Below are 21,035 nucleotides of genomic sequence, written 5' to 3'. Positions count from 1 at the left end.
ACACACATACACATTCACACCCCTGCACATACACTTAAACACTAAGCAAGCATTTAAAAAATCAATATGCTTGCTCGAAATCAATAAAGATCTATCTTGTGTCTTTGTTTTGTGTCTGTATTTTTCATTGTTGACGAGAAAAGTTAGATAGCAAACTTTATGAGAAAGAAAGTATAGGCTCTGTTGTTGTTTTTTTACACTGTACCACACAGTTTCCAGTTTAGACTGCATATGTAGATAAGTAAACCACAGTGCCACATTGCACAGAAGCAGACTTGTCAGGTGGTGTGTTAGCACATGTGTCAGCACATTTTTAGAGAGCTCACAGTAGCGGTGACAATGTAGTTACTGTATCATCCTGATTTTTTAATTTAAATACATCAAGGTGATATAACTGGTAGAGTGAATTCCACGAGGCAGCATGGGTTCTGGTGTCCCGGGTTATTCCTCACCTCTGATTATTGTCTGTAAGGAGTATTTCATGTTCTCTCAGGTTTCTTCTTCTATACAACACACAGAAGGTAAACTGGCTACCCCAAACTGTCCCTTGGTTTGAGTAAATATTTGTGTGTTAGCCTGTGATGGATTCACACCCTGTGTATTCCTGAATTTGCTTACAAGCCTCAAAAATTTTGTTAGTAAGTAATTATTTCACTATTCTACTGAATGTTTTAATAAAAAAGATGTGTGATTCACTCTCCAGTTACAGTCCGTGTTTGTTCTCACTTTGTGTGTTCTTTTAGAGACACTAATGGCACACATTAAATACTCTAGACTGTCTGTAGGTGTAATCAAGAATAAATAAAGTCATACATTACCATAATGTCTAGAGTGCATTCAGTGTTGTCAGAATCAAGTTACAAAGAAGAACTGAGTAGTGCTTGGAGAGCAGAATTACACATGCATGATTGGGACCCTCTGGTGCAGATGGTTTAAATATCTCATATGGTGGTGATACTGGGGTCCCACTAATGCCCACTGAATTTTTTTGTTTCAAAATAATATTACCACAAGCAATGTGTTTTCAGGTGTTTCAGATGATCCACTTCCAGAATGGGGACCAAAAGTCTAAGACCACTAGTGAAAATGCTCTTATTTGCATTTGTTTTAAACTTTTTGCATTTTTTTAGTATAAATGATATAATAAGCTGAATCTTATTAGAATTTTAGAATTTCTTAGTATTTGGTTTTGCCATATGTATAATAGGTGAGCAATGTATTCACTTAAGTAAGTTCCTGATGAATAGATCAACATTTTTGCATTCACATTTTTGTTTACTTGCTCTTCATTAGCAAATTAAATAACATAATACAGGATACAATATATGTATACATTAATACTACAATGTATATTTTTCAAAAAAGAAAAATTAGCAAAGAAAAAAAGAAGCTAGATAATTTCACATATTAAGACATGCACACAAGGTCCTTAACTAAATTGGTCCAACAGGAAGAACTTTATGAAGTGACCACTGTCAAGGTTATTATTATGACAGTACAACCATTATGAAGGCCTGCAATTAAGCCAAGTAATATGTCTGCTAAAAACTGATTTATCAGCTAATTGCCTGTTTACTTGTGTGTTAAAAAGTAATAAAGTCAGCATTTTCTACTGAACTCTGGCCCTCCTGAACCCAATCTGTGCAACCCAGTATTATCAGAGCTGGAGTAAGTGGTTAGCGTTAGTCCATATTTATTTCAGTAGAGTTTGCTTAGTTAAGAGGTGTTGCTATCTTTGATAAATTCTTTTTTTCACAAAATGTCAAATTTGAATGTAAGTCTATGGGCAATACATGCATTTTTGCACCACACTGGATTTGTTTTTGTAATTGTTTGGCTACTAGGGCTAGCTGGGTACACCTCTCCTCTTAAAATGGGCAGACAGGTGAAAATGTCTTGTAATAATGATTGGTTAGGATGTGTGTACTCCACATCCTTTATTTTACTTAAGTCTCTTAACATTGAATATGTACCCACGACCTTTACATGTGCAAGTATTAAACCCAAGAAATCTTGATCCATACATGCTATCTAAATATAGGCCAGTATAAAACCTTACTTTTGTCTCCAATATTCTAGAAAAAGCTGTTTTACAACAATTATGCTCTTATCTGCAGCAACAGTATTCATGAAACATTTCAGTCAGGATTTAGACCCAACCATATTACTGAAACGGCATTAATTAGAGTAGTTAATGATCTATTAATGTCCTCTGGTAATAGAGGCATCTCTTCTCTTGTTCTGTTCTTTAGTGTTTAATACTATAGATCTTAAGGCTGTATGTTACTGAACAGGCTACATGTTTTGTTTAAACATGGATCTGGGAGCCTGAGCAATATCCATTACTGACAGAAAAGCATTATTGCACCATAATACATTAACATTTATAAGAAAATGACAATCTTCTCATGGTTTGGTATTGTCATTGTTTTGTAAGACAAACACTTTTCACCTTGAGTGTTAATACATACAAGTATGAATGCTTGTTTGTGTGGTAGTATCACTAAAAGCCTGTGCTATTCATTTATTAACATACATGGGGCAGTGGCAGAGCAGGTACACGGCAAAATCCATCTTGGAAACCTGGGTTTAAACCTCACCTTTATTGACTATGCTGAATGTTTGGATGTGTCCACATTGGTTCCTTTGGGTACCCAGGTGTCCTCCCACCATCCAAAATTTTCACTAGTTGGGTTGACTCTAAATTGCACTCTAGGTGTGAGTAAGTGAAAAATGTGATTCATGTAATTCTGTGCAATAAATTGGTGCCTTTTAGGGTGTATTCATGCTTTGTACTTGATGTTTTTGAGCTGCGCTGAACACACTATGACCCTTATAAGTATTAAGCTAAATAATACTGAAAATCTAATGCTGTTAAAAGTGGCAGAGTGGCAGAGTTGGTAGAGTGGGTGCACATCAATATAGGTCCTGGAAACCTGGGCTTGTTTATCACCTCCAGTCACTGTCTGTAGAGTCTAGCCTATTCCCCCTGTGTTTGCATGTGTTTCCTTTAAGTACTTTGGTTTCCTTCTTCTTTAATGGCCCTTAACCCTCTCTGTTCCAGGGGTGCCGTACAATGGCGTAGAATTTGCGCTCTGACCCCAGCTTCCAAACAAGCTGGGATAAGCGAAGAAAGAATTTTGTTGTACATCTGTATATGTAAACATGTGAAATTTAAACTGGATGCTCTAAATTGTTTTTGGTATAAGTGAACAGATACATATGAGTTTGTGGTGCCCTGCAGTTGACTATTGTCTGGTCAAGGGCATGTTTCTGCCGTGGGTGCAGTTTTTCCATGCTCAGTTTTATTTGCTTTAACGCTGACCAAGATAAAGCATGACAAAGCTTAATGAAAATGTAAAAATGGGTGAATAAATACATAAAGTTTTTTTTTAACAGCCCTAGTGTCTTTAAACTTTGAGGCCACTGTTCTTTGCATAGTGGTACCTCAGCAGATAAGGTACTGGACCAGTGTTGCCACTCTCCATTTTAAGAATTCCCAAAATCTTGCCACAAAAATCCCAAGATTGTACTAAAAATCCCACATAACTGAAAACGACAAAATTGTGAAGATTTAATTGACGTATTTTCACAGTTATTCACAAAAACAAAAATCCCGAGTTAACTGACAAAGAAAAAGCGGGATCATTGTCAGTATTAATATTTGCTAAATGCAATATCAAAAAAAATATTAATGTCTTTCAAACCCAGAGAGTGTCCTGTCTAATCTGATTCGCTATCACTATCGGACTCCGAAAGTCTGGTAACAACATTAATCAGATCAGACTGTCACACTACGACGATTGACGAGATTTATTCCTGCAATCTATCACAACAATTACCAAAAAACGGAAGCTGTGACATCATGTTCTCACATCCAAGAAAATTTAAGTAAGAAAAGAAGTAAATGTACAACAGCCGTAGAAATGGCCAGCGACAACTAAAGGTTATTATTTAGTAGTAGTACGCTTTGTCATTCCTTATTTATGACTGTAGACCATAAAATTGCATGCAGATTAAAAAATTTAAAGTGCAAATAAAAAAAATCCCAAGATTACTTGGCAAAATCCCCAAATTGATCCCCCAAATCCCAAGATCTTGGGAAAAATCCCAAGGAGTGGCAACATTGTACTGGACTAGTAATCAAAAGGTCATTGGTTTAACTTCACTACTGTCAGGTTGTGGCTGTTGTGTCCTAGAGCAACCCCCTCAATCCTCATTTGCTTTGATTGGACACTATAGACAATATAGTAAGTAGCTTTGGATGAAAGCCCCTGCTAAATGCAGATGTACATGTTCCATGATAAGGCTTCACACTTGCTACGACCTTGACCAACATGAAATTGTTACTGAAGACAAAGCGATCGCAGAGCGGTAGAGAGAACAGAGTGGCGACAATCCCATAGGGAACCGTTGGAAAGGGGGCGGGACATATTTTTGCGCAGCTTCCGGGTTGTGGAGCTCTGAAAAGTTCCAAACAACCCATAGTGCCCCATTCATTTTCACTACTTATCAAGCATTTTTAGCTGTATGTTGCTTTGTTTTAAAAAAATAATGAATTTGATGTCATTAATATACTTAATACTGTTATTGTTTAGCATTTGCTCAGCACTAAATGTTACATGTTTATCTTAATTAATAGGTATAACTGAATTTAGCTTAGTCAGTTTAGCTTAATTAATGACACACGAGTCTTTTCACCTAAAATGAGTTGATTAATCAAGAGTCTTGTTACAGAAATGATCATAAAACATTAGAACCACAATAAATCATTATACTTTTACGTTCATACTTAAGTACATTTGAAGGTAAATTTAGTTTAGTACTTTAGTGGAGGTAAAGAGTATTTTTACTTTTACTACTACTTTTACTGGAGTAATATGTTACCTTGGATATCTCTACTTTAACTCAACTACATGGTTTGTGTACCTTGTCCACCACTTACATTAGACAAAATGAACTTGCATATTCATAATGAATTCATTAATGTATTACATGTAGGAATCAATTATTAATCACTCATGAAATAAGAGATGAATGAATGCTATTTCATGTACCTGCACTATAATGTTAAAGGTACGGTAGTGTGTTTATCAATCTGTTCATTCAGTGCAGGTAAACCTTATGAATCCAGCACATGACTTAGTGTTTAACCAAAATTATTATTATTATGAATCCTCAGGAAAGTTAAGGGAGATTAGTTTATGTAAAAAACAAAACATAAAAAAACTTTTATCTGTATATTGTCTCTACTACTTAATGATATCGCATTATGTAATGTATGCTGATATAATGTACTGTGTGTTATAGGGTTGCCAACCGTCCCGTAAAATACGGAATCGTTCCGTATTTGGAAACTAAATGTCGCGTTCCGTATTGAACTGATACGGGACGCGCTTTGTTCCGTATTTTTATCAATGGGAGAGAAATGCTGCAGATTAGATTGTTCAATACTAGAGCTGGGCGGTTCCTGAATCACCCGGGTTAATGATTCGAATCTTTGTACTGAATCAGGAATCACGAGTCCGAAATCTCAATTAACCCGGATCCTACGAGTCCTCTGACTGGCTGCTGCCAAGTATACAAGGCGAGTGAGCCGACTCACTGGAAACACCTCTGACTCAGATGATTTGGCTGAACCGACTTCACTTCAGTCTGTGAATCTAAGTAATAAGTTAAATATTCCAATAAACAAGCGGTTAAACACACTGTATTATCAGTAGTAGTGGAAGAGATTAGTAATGCAGCATATTTTCTTGTAAGCAAAAGAACAAAATATAGTTATATTATTATTAAAATGCAAATGCTTACAGGCTACTTTAGTACTGAACCACTTAAGGAGTATCACAGCCCCCATGGTAATTTTAAACCCTTGACCCATTAATATACCCATCTGATTGGTAGGTGATTCAACCCCCCCTCCCACATAGTCAAGATTTCACTTAAAAAAAGTGTCAACTTGTCACTGATAAGAGAAGTGTGAGGTGCCAAGAGAATTAAGAGAGAAGGATTTATTTACAGAAGATGAGTGCATGGAAGACGTAATATTTGGATGCATTTTAATGCAATAAATCAGTCGCAATCAGAATGTCAGTACAAGTGACTCAACTGACTCAAGTGACCCAAGTAAACCGGATCACATTACTGAGTGACTCAGATTAACCCGAGTCCATAAAATCAACCGAATTTACCACCACTATAAATACTCCGCTGTTTGAGTAGCGCAGTGGGCAGCGCGCATGCGCACGCTCATCTGCCTTAGGTTCCGGCTTAGGGCGAAACTAAAGTAACAAAAGCAGGGCCGGTGCAACCTTAACCCCCCCCAGCTCAGGTAAACACCTGGCATCTCGCCCCCCCCCCCCCCACCCTATGCCTTCCGCCAACCCGCCCGCCCAGGGTGTTCCTTATTTCCAGTTCTGAAAGTTGGCAACCCTAGTGTGTTAACAAGAACGACCTATTAACAAGTCATTATAAACATCAATCTTCCACTTCATATACCAAATTGACATTAAAGCAGATGCAGTAAATGTAAACGCAGTTGAAAATACCCAGAAATTGTACAAATGTTTATTATTTAGCGTTTAATATGTCATTCACTGCTGCCTGTCCCATATGAGAACATGACAGCGCCGGGTTTGTTTGGAACTATTGAGGGTTACATGAACCACGTGACCGCGTAGCGGCGAGATCAAGGAGTGTCGCAACTCTCTCTCTCTACGGCTCTGAGCGATCTGTCTAGTCACAGAATCGCGAGCACAGTTATCGCGAGACTTCGGCTCATATGGTTTGGCTGATTGCTGTTTGGTTGCGTCACGCTGCAGCTCGAGCTGATGATGCAACAGTTCAGAGCGGTGTGTTAAGGGTGGACACACCCCCTCGTGCTCTCACTTCCTGTTTTCTGCAGTCAAAGTGCGACTATGCTGAATAAAGCAGTTAGCCAGCAGCATTTATTCTAACAGAGAAATAAAAATACCGGCTCTTTAATAGCTCTATTACATCATATGATACTCGTATAATGAAGGTAAGTTTACCTGAACTGTGTTTAATATGGTGTTATCATGGTAGCCCTATGTAGCCGTGTTTAACTGCTGTAGTTAAAGAGCTGAGGTAGAGTCAGTACGCATTTCAGCCGTCTTAGATAAACGCTTAAAGACTCACTACGATTTACCATGTATTTAGTAAAAATCACATTTAACACCAACTACAGAAGTAATGGCGTATCCAAGTCTTCCAACTGGTAATAAAAGTAGGCTTCAAATGATAACCTGAAGACGTTTACAAGCTACACTGTATGAAAATGACTGAGGTTTTCTTACTCGACATTTCTCCCCTGTCTTACCCAGAGTTCTGTAGAAGTTCATCAGCCCTTGTCATCAGGACCTAGTGCCTTCATTTCAGCTGAAGTGGTGAGTATCATCTCCAGTTGGTGGTTCTCGACCTCTGTGTCAGCTGGGCTGCAAAGCTCTGCCGACAGCACACATGCATTCACGTATAGGAATAATGTGCAAAAGTTTGTACTGCCGTTTAGGTTGAGAATCCCTTTTTAAAGAAATGCTTTGTTCAAATAACATATTTAGGAAAAAGTCCTTTTGACGCAACAACAGCAGGCAACCAGACTGATTGAAATGACAGCCATCATTTTGGCTCTGTCCCAAACCACATCCAGCTATACTTAATCATATGTTTGCTTGTTTAATAGGATTTTAACGTCATGTTTCACACACTTTGGTTACATTCATGACAGGAACGGTAGTCACATATTACACAAGATTCATCAGTTCACAAGGTTATATCAAACACGCTCATGGACAATTTAATGTCTCCAATTCACCTCACTTGTCTTTGGACTGTGGGAGGAAACCAGAGCACCCGAAGGAAACCCACATGGACATGGGGAGAACATGCAAACTCCACACAGAAAGGACCCAGACCGTCCCACCGGTAGATCGAACCCAGGACCTTCTCGCTGTGAGGCGACAGCGCTACCCACTTAGCCACCATGCCGCCCCCTTAATAGTATGTAAAATTGGTCAGTCTATGTTGTATTTAACACTTTTCCCATTTTGTAGCCTGCAGCACGCCATTGGACCCTTTAACAGCTTAGCATGTGGTCTAACTAGGTAATTTATTCAGGGAAAATTTTGTGACACGGTGGCTCAGTGGGTAGCACTGTAATCTCACAGCGAGAAGGTCCTGGGTTTGATTCCCAGGTGGAGCGGTCTGGGTCCTTTCTGTGTGGAGTTTGCATTTTCCCCCGTGTCTTCATGGGTTTCCTCCCACAGTCTAAATACATGCAATTGAGGTGAATTGGAGATACAAAATTGTCCATGACTGTGTTTGACACAAAGACTTGAACTGATGAATCTTGTGTAACCAGTAATTATCTGTCCTGTCATAAATGTAACCAAAGTGTGTAAAACATGACAATAAAATCCTAATAAATAATATTTAGGGAAAATTTAATTTACTTTCAATTCACATTAATAAATCCTCAGCCAAGCCCAGATAACCAAGCTGAAGCTCTCTTATTTTGGACACATTTTGACAAACCAATTTATTTGAAAAAAAAAAAAAAAAAAGATTAAGGATAATTTAAAGGTGATTTATTTAAATAAAACAAAACACATAAAAAAACATGTTTTGTGTGGGTGACCAGTTGTAGTTGCATAAGCTGTAATTTATAACTACTGTAGTTAACAGATTAGGTTATATTAGACACTGCTAACTATTGATATGAATATATCTGTCAGGTACTGGAAGAAAGACCGGGGCAGGAGGTGATGACGGAACATCTGATGTCAGTTAGTAATGCTGATAATATTATTGCATTAATGGGGCTGCATCCTGCCTACCTCAACTGCTTTTTGCACACCCAGAATGCTTTGCTGCAGCCAGATGGCCCTTTACCACTGTCGTGGAGGCATTACATTGTCATCATGGTGAGAGAAAAAAACAGATTGTCAGCTGACTTTTTGGGATAGGTAGAATCTTCTACAGAATGGTCATGTTGTGTTTGTCTTTGCAGGCATCTGCACGGCATCAGTGTTCTTACCTGGTGCAGCTGCACAGCTCAGCCTTTCTATCAGCTGGCGGGGATGAGTCCTGGCTCAGAGGTATTCACTCTGCTCCTCTTAAAATTCAGCGGTTGCAGACACTCAACAAACTGCTAGCTCACAGACCATGGCTAATCACTCAGGAACACATACAGGTACTAGCTCCATATACATATAACATGGATTAATAATGTGTCTCAAATTTTTTATTCAATTTAAAGTTTTTTTTGTATTGTACCTAAATAGAACTTCAAAATGGTTCACCATGTAAATGGACACTGTTTTGAACCCTTCATCTACATAATCCTAGTTCTTACTAAGGATTGTCAAAATGTAGATTTTAATGCAAAGGTTTTTTTTTATTTAAAGTAAAGACATTTAAAATACAAATTAAAATGAATTGAAATTCCCAAAATGCAAATAACAATCCCATCCCAAAGTAAAATAACCAAGTGTTATTATACAAGTACCAGTTGGGTGTGTATGCTGTATACAGTACACAAAAAATGCATGGCTATATTGGGAATAGTTCAACAAAACGTATAGCAACCACTATAACAGCAGTCCACAAAACATTAAAAGCTTGGAAGTATTTATCAGTTGAATAATACAGCAATTGAACAAAAAAAATTAATGATTTGAATTGCAAGATACACCGATTAGGCATAATTTTATGACCACCTACTTGTTTCTACACTCACTGTCCATTTTATCAGCTCCACTTACCATACAGAAGCACTTTGTAGTTCTACAATTACTGACTGTAGTCCAACTGTTTCTCTACATACTTTTTTAGCCTGCTTTTACCCTGTTCTTCAATGGTCAGGACCCCCACAGGATCACTACAGAGTAGGTATTATTTAGGTGGTGGATCATTCTCAGCACTGCAGTGACACTGACATGGTGGTGGTGTGTTAGTGTGTGTTGTGCTGGTATGAGTGGACAAGACACAGCAATGCTGCTGGAGTTTTTAAACACCTCACTGTCCCTGCTGGACTGAGAATAGTCCACCAACCAAAAATATCAAGCCAACAGCACTCTGTGGGCAGCGTCCTGTGACCACTGATGAAGGTCTAGAAGATGACCAACTCAAACAGCAGCAATAGATGAGCAATCGTCTCTGACTTTACATCTACAAGGTGGAGCAGCTAGGTAGGAGTGTCTAATAGAGTGGACAGTGAGTGGACACAGTATTCAGTACAGCGCTGCTGTGTCTGATCCACTCATACCAGCACAACACACACTAACACACCACCATCATGTCATTGTCATGCAGTGCTGAGAATGACCCACCACCTAAAAAATACCTGCTCAGTGGTGGTCCTGACCATTGAAGAACAGGGTAAAAGCAGGTTAAAAAAGTATGTAGAGAAATAGATGGACTACAGTCAGTAATTGTAGAACTTTAAAGTGCTTCTGTACAGGGAGTGTAGAAACAAGGATGTGGTCATAATGTTATGCCTGATCAGTGTATTTTGCTGACACTTCCATGACAGTTATTTAATCCCTACATAATATTGCTGATCTTAAAATTTAGTGCTAGTCTGTATGACCTAAAGTTGGATTACATCATAATTAATCCATTGGGAACTCAATAATGGCCCTTGATATACTTCAGCTGTAATGTGTTATGTAAAGTGTTTAAAGTGTGTTGCAACCATGGTGAAAACTTTGCAGCTGTCACAAATGCTGAGAAAGGAAATCATTTCATTGTACCAATAGGGCAGTGGGTATAAGAAGATTTCCAAGACCTTGTACATTCCTACAGACACCATTGCAAATATTCTCTGGAAGTTCCTAACTTATGGCACAGCAGAAAACCTGCCTGGCCATGGGAGAGATACGGTGGCCGAGAAGTGCAAAACAAATTTACATTTCAGAAAACAAAATTACAAAAAAAACTAAAACAAATTTACAACAAAAGCAAAAACAAATTTACAAGTGCTCGGGTACCCAGTGTTTGTAAATTTGTTTTGGCATATGTAAAAGTGTTTCAGCACTTGTAAATTTATTTTCGGCATATGTAATTTTGTTTTCTAAAATGTATATTTGTTTTGCACTTCCCGGCCGCACATTTCTGACGGAAAAGGCAGGGACAATAAACCGGAAGTGCGTGTTGCTTACCTGCTGTCAATCAAACTGTTTCTCAGCGATAAAGTGAACGGAGTTTGTGATGGTGACGATAAACAAGGTTTTGTCTAGTTTGTGGAAATCATTTTATCCAGTTGACCCGCTATTGTTTTTCTTGTGGAAAGTTATTAGATTGTTTGTGCAGATGTTTAGACGTGGCGTGTGCATCTCTATCTACTGTCCGCTCTTCTAAACATCTAAGGAATTCCCACAAGAACAACAAAAGCGAAATAATGAAAATAATTAACACAAAATGGACAAAACATTGTTTATTAGGGACGGAACATTTGATACCGAGGCTTGTTGAAGCTTGTTTCACTTTTGTAACACTGGACTCAGTGTATCGGAGCTTATATTAAAGCAGCATGTGCGGGACTGATGAAGCTTTGGTGCTGTGTTTTATCTCACTCACTATATAAGAGACAATCAAACCAGGGTTACCCACCGTCCTGTAACATACAGAATCCTTCTTTATCTGGAGACTAAACGCCGCGTTCAGTACTGAACTGATACAGGACGCTTTGTTCCGTATTTTTATCAATGGGAGACTGAGGGAATTATATTAAGTAGTGTTCACTTTTATTCTTAGTAACGGTGTGTGTGCGCTGGTTATAGCAGCAGGGGGGGACCTTACACAGTCATGAGAACAAAGGTTTTATTTATGGTGTTTAAAATTTATTATTTTCATTCTTTATAATAAGTCAGAATCATATTTTAGGCAAAACAACGCACTCCGCCCACTGTGCTACACATACAGCGGTTTATTAAACAGGTTATGTCACGTTACTAAGAATAAAAGTGAACACTACTTAATATAATGAATTAAGCAGCAGTTTCCTTCTGTTTTATACACCACACCGTCTCCCATTGATAAAAATACGGAACAAAGCGTCCTGTATCAGTTCAATACAGAACGCGGCGTTTAGTCTCCAGATAAAGAAGGATTCTGTATGTTACAGGACGGTGGGTAACCCTGGTTTGATTGTCTCTTATATAGTGAGTGAGATAAAACTCAGCACAAAGCTTCATCAGTCCCGCACATGCTGCTTTAATATAAGCTCCGATACACTGAGTCCAGTGTTACAAAAGTGAAACAAGCTTTAAAGCCTCGGTATCAGATGTTCCGTCCCTAATAAACAATGTTTTGTCCATTTTGTGTTAATTATTTTCATTATTAGAAGAGCGGACGGTAAATAGAGATGCACACGCCACGTCTAAACATCTGCACAAAACTTTCCACAAGAAAAACAATAGCGGGTCAACTGGATAAAATGATTTCCACAAACTAGACAAAACCTTGTTTATCGTCACCATCACAAACTCCGTTCACTTTATCGCTGAGAAACAGTTTGATTGACAGCAGGTAAGCAACACGCACTTCCGGTTTATTGTCCCTGCCTTTTCCGTCAGAAATGTGCGGCCGGGAAGTGCAAAACAAATATACATTTTAGAAAACAAAATTACATATGCCGAAAATTAATTTACAAGTGCTGAAACACTTTTACATATGCCAAAACAAATTTACAAACACTGGGTACCCGAGCACTTGTAAATTTGTTTTTGCTTTTGTTGTAAATTTGTTTTAGTTTTTTTGTAATTTTGTTTTCTGAAATGTAAATTTGTTTTGCACTTCTCGGCCACCGTAGAGAGAGCCTAAAATTTTACACAGAAATACCAAGGCATTTTGAAGAGGAATGCTTTCTGTGGTGAAATTAAACCTTGGTGTTGTCTGGACATTCCAGCAAGACAATGATCTTAGGCACACTTGAATTTTTTTTTATGTCACTTGTATACTTAATTTTGTTAAAAAAAAAATCAGGAAGCCTGTAAATCCATTTATGGCACTACATGTTATAAATAACTTGCCTTGTAATTGTTAGCTTTAAAACATTTTAAAACAGTACTAAAATATAGCATTACAAAAATACAACACTTCAAATAATACAATATAAACTTTATCTTGTGTAACAGACCTCAGAAGCATATCAAAAGCCAATAAAATCTAAAATTGACTTACTTATGCAGGAGCAATAAAGTACACTTAAAATGCATAAGCTATATTCCTCTAATAATTAACTGTTAAAATACTGATTTAGTCCTAAAAGTTACTTTTTTGTGCTAGCATTTGCTTTTAAAGAAAGAACAAATGTATTGACATTGCATCACACAGTCTTTGTCATTTGCGTCCTCAGGAGCTGGTGTGTCCAGGGGCAGAGCCCCGCTGGTCGTTGGCTGAGCTGATTCAGGCTGTGGTTCTCATGACCCATGCACACTCTCTTTCCTCTTTTATCTGGGGCTGTGGCATTCATCCAGAGCCTAACTGCCTAGCTAAACAGAAACGTCCACCACCCTCCCCAGCAGGACAAAAGTCTCCTCCTGCTAGCCAGAGTGGCACCGGCCATCAACAGGAGGTAGGCCTTTCTGATTCTGATCATAAAATAGTGATAATCGACAAAATTAAGGGTTTGTGTGTACTTACACAGTGGAGTGAGGCTGTGAATGAAGTGGAGCTGTTGATGGAGAAGATGATGATGGTTCAGCAGCATGATGAAGAGTTCACACAGGAGGAGATGGTTACTCGGTTTGAGAGAGAGCGGACTGAGAGCTTGCTGGAACCAGCTGAAGGTATTGACTCTTAACTGAGTACTGCACACACACATGACCATGTGTATATATTACATGACTACTTTCTCTTTCTCCCCCACAGTGGTGCGCTCTGTTTTGCCTGATTCTGTCTCACGGTTTGTTCAGGATCCAGATTTTATTTATCAGGACTTTAGTACAAGAGGAGAGCAGTCCCCACCGACCATGAGAGCCCAGGTACCTACACACCTAATACAAGATTCTAAATCTAATTCGATTTTACATTATTTCCAATTGAAACCACCTACAAGATTTTTGACGTAAACATTCTCCACAGAACAACAAAACTAGTCACTGATAATCCTCTGCTAAATGCTGGAAATCTCAACATATGACCCAGACTACAACCGTCTTCCTTTGGTGCTGTAACTAGTGTTAGTTTTGGGCAAGAGCACTACTTGTTTATGCATGTGCAGGATTTCTTGTATTTTCTGTGCTCTGTGCTCACATTAATCCACCCTGCTCACACATGGAAATGCTGTGTCTGTTCTCAAAATAAGGCTGCTCTTGTGTGAATGTATATTCATTGCATTTTCAGGTTTTACCACCACGTTGTCTTGTCTCCATTCAAGAGAGGGACAGGAGGGATTCTGAGCATCAGTTTTGTGAGCAAGCTGTAATAATTTGAGCACAAGAGCAGCATGTTTTGAGCGTGCACATACAATTAGGTGGGCAAGCAGTGTGAGTCTGTGAAAATCTGTCTAAAAAGACAAGAAATCCGGTACATTTACATTTACTGCATGAAAATAATGCTACATAACAAGCTTTACCTTTCTAGGGAGGCTTTGCACATTATTTTGGAGTCTTTTGGAGTTTAAAACATTTGCAAGGTCAGACACAGGGGATGGACAAAATGGACTGACTTGCAGCTAATATTTAGTTTTTTTCCCCAAAAATGTTCAGTGGGGTCAGGGCTCTGTGCAAACCATTGTGATTCTCTAACACCAAATTTATCAAACCATGCCTTTATGGACCTTGCTTCATGCACAGGGGCACAATCGTGCTGAAACACCTTTCCCAAACTGTTGCCAAAGTTAAAAGCAAATTTTTATAGCTGATGTCCTACACTTATTAGCAAAATGTGTGGTTAAAACATGTGAACACTGGAAATCATTATTAGGAGTGCCCACCTGCTTTGGGCAGTATATTGCCACAATTTGCTTACAGTAGGTTTATTTTGTTACTAATCGGATGCCTGTATCAGTAGTGCTTGATCAGAATAACCTTTATTCGCAGGTATGTTTGCACACATAAGGAATCTGTTTCCGGCTGCTGGTTGCTCTCTGCAGTATGCAGACAAAACAATATGCAGACAATTCATACAGTTCACTTTCTATTTTTACCACTACCTTTAATCATTCATCTTCTGAACTTATAATTGTTATATATGGATAATGTTTTATTTACCTGTAATGTTTTTTTGTCTAGGTTGTCAATCTCATATTGTGTGTGTGTGTGTGTTTTTGTGTGTCTGGTGCAGGACTACTCCTGGGAGGATCATGGTTTCTCACTGATGAATCGGCTATACGGAGAAATGGCCCAATTGCTGGAGGAGAAGTTCCAGGTCGTGTGTGCTCTGACATATCACACCATGGCCATGCACACAGATGTGGACACTTCCACTCTCCGCAAAGCTCTTTGGAACTACATACACTGCATCTATGGCATCAGGTCAGCCAGACACCTTTAGCACTTTTATAGCCATTTTACTGAGAAAAACAATGAGAAGCAGAAATGTGGCCTTATCTATAATCAAACCAATAATTTTATTTTCATGTTTTTATGTCCTTTATCCTGGTCAGGGTTGTGGTGTGTCCGGTTTTCCTGGAATCACTGGGCCAAGCCAATACAGGGCCTTGGCCATCCATTCCCTAACCCCCCTCTCTTCCCAGACGTGACCAGTCATGTTTGTATGGAGAGGCCTAAACCGCTGATGGCACCACTGGGTATTAGAACCCTGGATCCCAGTGGTAGTGGCCAAGCGTAATTTAGCACTATGTCCCCTTAGCACCCCAATAATAATGTTTAAATACAAATATGAACATTTACTTAAATGTTATGTTTTCCCTGTACTCCCAATTGTTTCCGACCAAACATGTTAACGGTCCAATGTTTGCTTCCTTAGTTTTGCACAATATATGCACATTTTGGCAATTTTCTGGGTTAACTGATTAAGCTTGGTTAACCAATAAAGCTTTACACATTTTTTGGTATCATAGCAACATGTCTTTATGTTTTATTAAATAAAAACAGGGGCGGCACGGTGGATGAGTGGGTAGCACTGTCACCTTGCAGCAAGAAGGTCCTGGGTTTGATCCCCAGGTGGGGTGGCCCTGTCCTTTCTGTGTGGAGTTTGCATGTTCTCTCCATGTCCGCGTGGGTTTCCTCCGGGTGCTCCGGTTTCCTCCCACAGTCCAAAGACATGCAAGTGAGGTGAATTGGAGATACAAAATTGTCCATGACTGTGTTTGATATAACCTTGTGACCTGATGAACCTTGTGTAATGAGTAACTACCGTTTCTGTCATGAATGTAACCAAAATGTGTAAAAAATGACGTTAAAATCCTAATAAACAAACAAACAAATAAAAGCAGCCATAGTGAACATACGAGTGATAAAAAACAGTAAGATTTACATAAACATTGTGAGCAGAAGCAGTTCAGTATCATGAATGTAGATTTGAAACAGTAGCTGACTAAACATGCCAATCATAAAAAACAAAAATGCAGTCTGTATTTTATAGCTTTTGCTGACAGTATTTATTATATGATAAAAAACAAAGTTCTACCTTAATACCAGGACATGATGCAAAATCATTGCAATTTATGCAATGATTATACAGAGAGTCATATGAAATCAGGCACCATATTGACACAACTTATTTTAATGCACAATGCTTCCAGTGTTCATGATTTGAATAATATGGGTGCATAAAAAGTTTTTCTGCTCGAGTTAGAATGGCAGTACTGTCTCTAAATAAAACAGCATGTGCACACTGTGGGTGAGTCTTACCGCAGCAGTCTGAGCTCTTGTGCATATAAAGATCTGTAACTTTAGTTCTCAGTTCACATCAAATATCAGCGGAAACAACCTTTTTACGCAAAAGCATTAATTAAACAATGACTTTTTGTCCATTATCGGTTAATCATTAATCACTGACATCCCTCTTTTGTACTGAAGATACAAGGCCAGTGTCACACAGTTAGGGGAAGGCTAGCATTGTGCAACTGCTTGTATGACAGTATTACACATCTGTACTAAAATGCTTATTGGCAAACCTGCACACAGCTTACCTCTTTTATTAAAATACTTTTAATGTCTCCACATACATTCATTTTTTTCGGGGTAAAAATGCAAATGTGCTGAAAACATTAGTCTGTCTCATAACCGCAAGCAGTAGCAGCAGCCAGAATAGATCAAGAAACACTTACTTCTTTAGCACAGTTTGGTTTTAATGAAATAGGTATATGATGTCAGTTTGGGCGGCACGGTGGCTTAGTGGGTAGCACTGACACCTCACAGCAAGAAGGTCCTGGGTTCGATCCCCAGGTGGGGCGGTCCGGGTCCTTTCTGTGCGTAGTTAGCATGTTCTCCTCGTGTCCACGTGGGTTTCCTCCAGGTGCTCCGGTTTCCTCCCACACTCCAAAAAACATGCCACCGGGCTAATTGGAAACACTGAATTGTCCTATAGATACCTAGCCGCTAGATGCATGTACCAGTCCATTGTGGTGCCAGTCCCAAGCCCAGATAAAATAGGGAGGGTTGTGTCAGGAAGGGCATCCGGCGTAAAAATTGTGCCAAATCAATGCGGATCATGATCCGCCGAGAGCCGACCCCGTAACCGAACGGGACAAAGGCCGAGGAAGAAATGTATGTTAGAGCTTTAATTTGATTTGTATATTTACTTATTCATCTTGTTCTGCTTTTGTTTTTAAAAAATGGTATTACCCAATGTCTCTGATCCATTATCTTTCAAAATAAACTTATAAGAAGGTATAAACACAAAGCCAAATCAGAATTGCTTAATTATGTGTCACAACAAACTACGAATGGAATTTTTGTAATTGCACATTTATGTTAATGTGGCTTGTCTGTGTCAAGGTATGATGATTATGACTATGGGGAGGTCAACCAGTTGTTGGAACGTAATCTGAAGGTTTATGTTAAGACGGTGGCCTGTCACCCAGAAAAGACCACGCTGCGAATGTATTCTGCTTTCTGGAGACAGTTTCGCCATTCAGAAAAGGTATGTAATGGCAAGAGCAGCAGTAGAGGAAAAATACGATTGGGCAATTGGATAGATTGGGAGGAAGAGTGGGGAAAATGCATAAAAAAGAAAAGTAAACATTATCAATCAAGAAAGGCAATATTTTCATTTTTTTTGTTAACATACACATTATCATAATCAATATTTTGGGGACAATTTCTGCAACTTTTATAAGTTTATTGTAACCTACCTTGCAACCATAAAAATAAAAATGAACATATAATATGGACCAAAATATGAAGACACATACATAATACCTATTACTGCCATTAAATAACACCAATGTGTTAAACATGGCGTTAAAACTTAAATAAATAAATTATAAGTTTATTGTGGGTTTTGTGAAACTCTCTAGAGTTAAAAATATACATAGCACTTCAGATTATACATATGGTGTTCTGTAATGTCATCGAACTGAGCTGCTTGGCTTCTTTTTTGCATAGCATTGGTGTCACAATTATTGAAACTTTGTCCAAATTCAATGCTATAATTAAAGTTTAATCAAAGCCGTTCCGACAGTTGGTTGTGGCTGGTTTTAATAAAATGCAGTACTTTAAAATACATTGTTTACAGACTGTTGAAAATTCTCATTGGTCTCTATTTAAGACTATTAAAACATACCTTGTTAAAAGAATTCATAAGACAATCTCTGTTGTTGCCGTCTTACTTTAAAACCCAGCCCTGCTAATAAATTTCTATTGGAAACTAAATTATACAAGGCTAGTTCGGATGTTTTCATTTTTTTATTTTTTCATGAAAGACGTTTAAAATAAAAAGGCAGGAACTTGACTGACTGTCTGAGACTGACTAGCCTAACTACAGCCCGATGTTTTATGGTTACCATTGTTTTAATAAAAGTAAGTGGTTTGTGTTTTGATATTGTTAACTTTGTGTTCAAGTTAAGATGTCTTACTCTGGCTCTCTGCTTAGGTTCACGTGAATCTGCTGCTGATGGAGGCGCGACTCCAGGCAGCTCTGCTCTATGCGCTCAGAGCCATCACCCGCTACATGACCTAGCAAACAAAAGTACAAGCTTTTGCTATCAGCATTAACCTGCTAGCTGAAGCACAAACAATAATAAAAGCACTGGTACAGTATGCAGTTTAGTCTAACACTCTCTATAAGCACAAACATCCTCCTACCAACACACACACACACACACATACACATACATACACGTCCCTTTACCATCGAAACACTGGGTAACTGGATAAATTAAACACTACAGGCTTCTTTTTGATCTCTCTGAACTGCACATATATTTTTGAACTTTCTAGTTTATTTCAGTTTAATTCTGGTGTAATACGGCTGCTTGGTCACAGTTGGGTTTGGGAACTAGCTCTGTTGTCAGGTGGAATTCTTCTCCCAGTGACCTGTTTCTTATCAGACTGTGAATGTGTATATCTTCGTTATTGCAGTATTCTCTCCACATTCTCTCTGTGTCTGTGTGCCCATATGGGCCATCTGTACCATTACTTTCTTCATTACTTTATCAATGGTACTCAGTTGCTGGATTTCAGCCAGTGGGATTGTGGGAGGAGAGAAAAGCACGTTTTCTTTATGTTCTTGCTTGAATGTCTTTAATGTGTTTTATGTCCAATAAAATATTTTTTACTATTTAAGATATTGCAAATTTGATTGAAGCTGTTGTGGACAAGCCAAAATTGGTTATGTTTTGATGGTGTATTGCCATGGAGGGCGATAAGGAGAAGAAACATTGAAGCCATCACAGTATACTGTATTTAAATTGTCAATACCTGGGTGACAACGGCCATAACACCATATTTTTAAAAAAATATCAAAGACCAACTATAATGATTATAATTTTTATTGGAATCTGTTTTACTGTGTTGATTAAATATTTGTTTATTATTCATTAGCAGACTGTATCCAACGATCAAAAACGAGTTAACCTTTTGGGCATTTTAAACTAGTTTTTGATTGTTGGATCCACAACCAATTCTTAGGTGTGTGACTTACAGAAGTTTAGACGGGATTGTGAATCACTATGATCTCAATAAGTTCTTTTTGTAAGCCTCATTAGCAATGAAATAGAACTACAGATGACTACTAGGGCTGAGATTACTGATGTGCAGTTAAGTTTTAGCTAACGTAAGAGCAGGAGGGATACAATTAATTGCTTTGTTGGTACTGATTGTTTTAGTGCTTTTTTTTTTGTTATTTCAAAAACTATTAAAACGGGAAATCTGTTGTTCCTCGGGAGCTAACCTACTTAACGTCGTTCCGAGCTGCGGTCTGCATCCAAATATTTTCAATTAAAGTTAGCTTTAATTTTCATGAAGCGGTTTATCCCTGTCAGGGTCACGACGGGTTCCTACCTGCACGAGTCAGGGTCACGACGCACGACCAAAGGAAGACAGGGAAAAAAATTTTCTATCACAGCTGTGACTGTTCTGGACAGTCTGTCTTGTCTCTGAATATCAATCAGCGTCGAGTTGTGTTCCATACAGTACCGCCCCTTTTGGGGCGATTTCAGTCTGACTGAAAATCGCCCCGGATTGCTCTCATGTTAAGGCTCTTGCAATACAATCTGAATGGGTTCCGGGAGGGCTCGCACTTACAGTGCTGGCCAAAAGTATTGGCACCCCTGCAATTCTGTCAGATAATACTCAATTTCTTCCAGAAAATGATTGCAATCACAAATGCTTTGGTATTAATATCTTCATTTATTTTGCTTGCAATGAAAAAACACAAAAGAGAATGAAAAAAAAAGTCAAATCAATTATCATTTTACACAAAACTCCAAAAATGGGCCGGACAAAAGTATTGGCACCCTCAGCCTAATACTTGGTAGCACAACCTTTAGACAAAATAACTGCGAACAACCGCTTCCGGTAACCATCAATGAGTGTCTTACAATGCCCTGCTGGAATTTTAGACCATTCTTCTTTGGCAAACTGCTCCAGGTCCCTTAGATTTGA

General features: G+C 38.5%; 1 protein-coding gene across 1 annotated transcript; it reads left to right on the top strand.

Moving 5' to 3' along the window:
- The first annotated feature begins 6,944 nt into the window (after positions 1–6,944).
- Positions 6,945–19,715, top strand: sesn2 (sestrin 2). Its single transcript, XM_062990603.1, has 10 exons — positions 6,945–7,021; positions 7,344–7,406; positions 8,751–8,939; positions 9,026–9,208; positions 13,376–13,594; positions 13,667–13,808; positions 13,891–14,003; positions 15,307–15,497; positions 17,928–18,072; positions 19,024–19,715. The coding sequence occupies exons 1-10, from the start codon at positions 7,016–7,018 to the stop codon at positions 19,108–19,110; spliced, it is 1,338 nt and encodes a 445-aa protein (XP_062846673.1). The 5' UTR covers positions 6,945–7,015; the 3' UTR covers positions 19,111–19,715.
- The last annotated feature ends 1,320 nt before the right edge of the window (positions 19,716–21,035 follow it).

The sequence above is a fragment of the Trichomycterus rosablanca genome, chromosome 2, assembly GCF_030014385.1.
Source record: "Trichomycterus rosablanca isolate fTriRos1 chromosome 2, fTriRos1.hap1, whole genome shotgun sequence".
NCBI lineage: Eukaryota > Metazoa > Chordata > Actinopteri > Siluriformes > Trichomycteridae > Trichomycterus > Trichomycterus rosablanca.
This window is presented reverse-complemented; position numbering and strand designations above follow the sequence as displayed.

Excerpts from the sequence above, each read along its gene's own strand:
- sesn2 (XM_062990603.1), top strand. Across the intron at positions 13,809-13,890 it reads CTTGCTGGAACCAGCTGAAG|TGGTGCGCTCTGTTTTGCCT; the intron begins GTATTGACTCTT and ends TCTCCCCCACAG. Across the intron at positions 18,073-19,023 it reads AGTTTCGCCATTCAGAAAAG|GTTCACGTGAATCTGCTGCT; the intron begins GTATGTAATGGC and ends CTCTCTGCTTAG.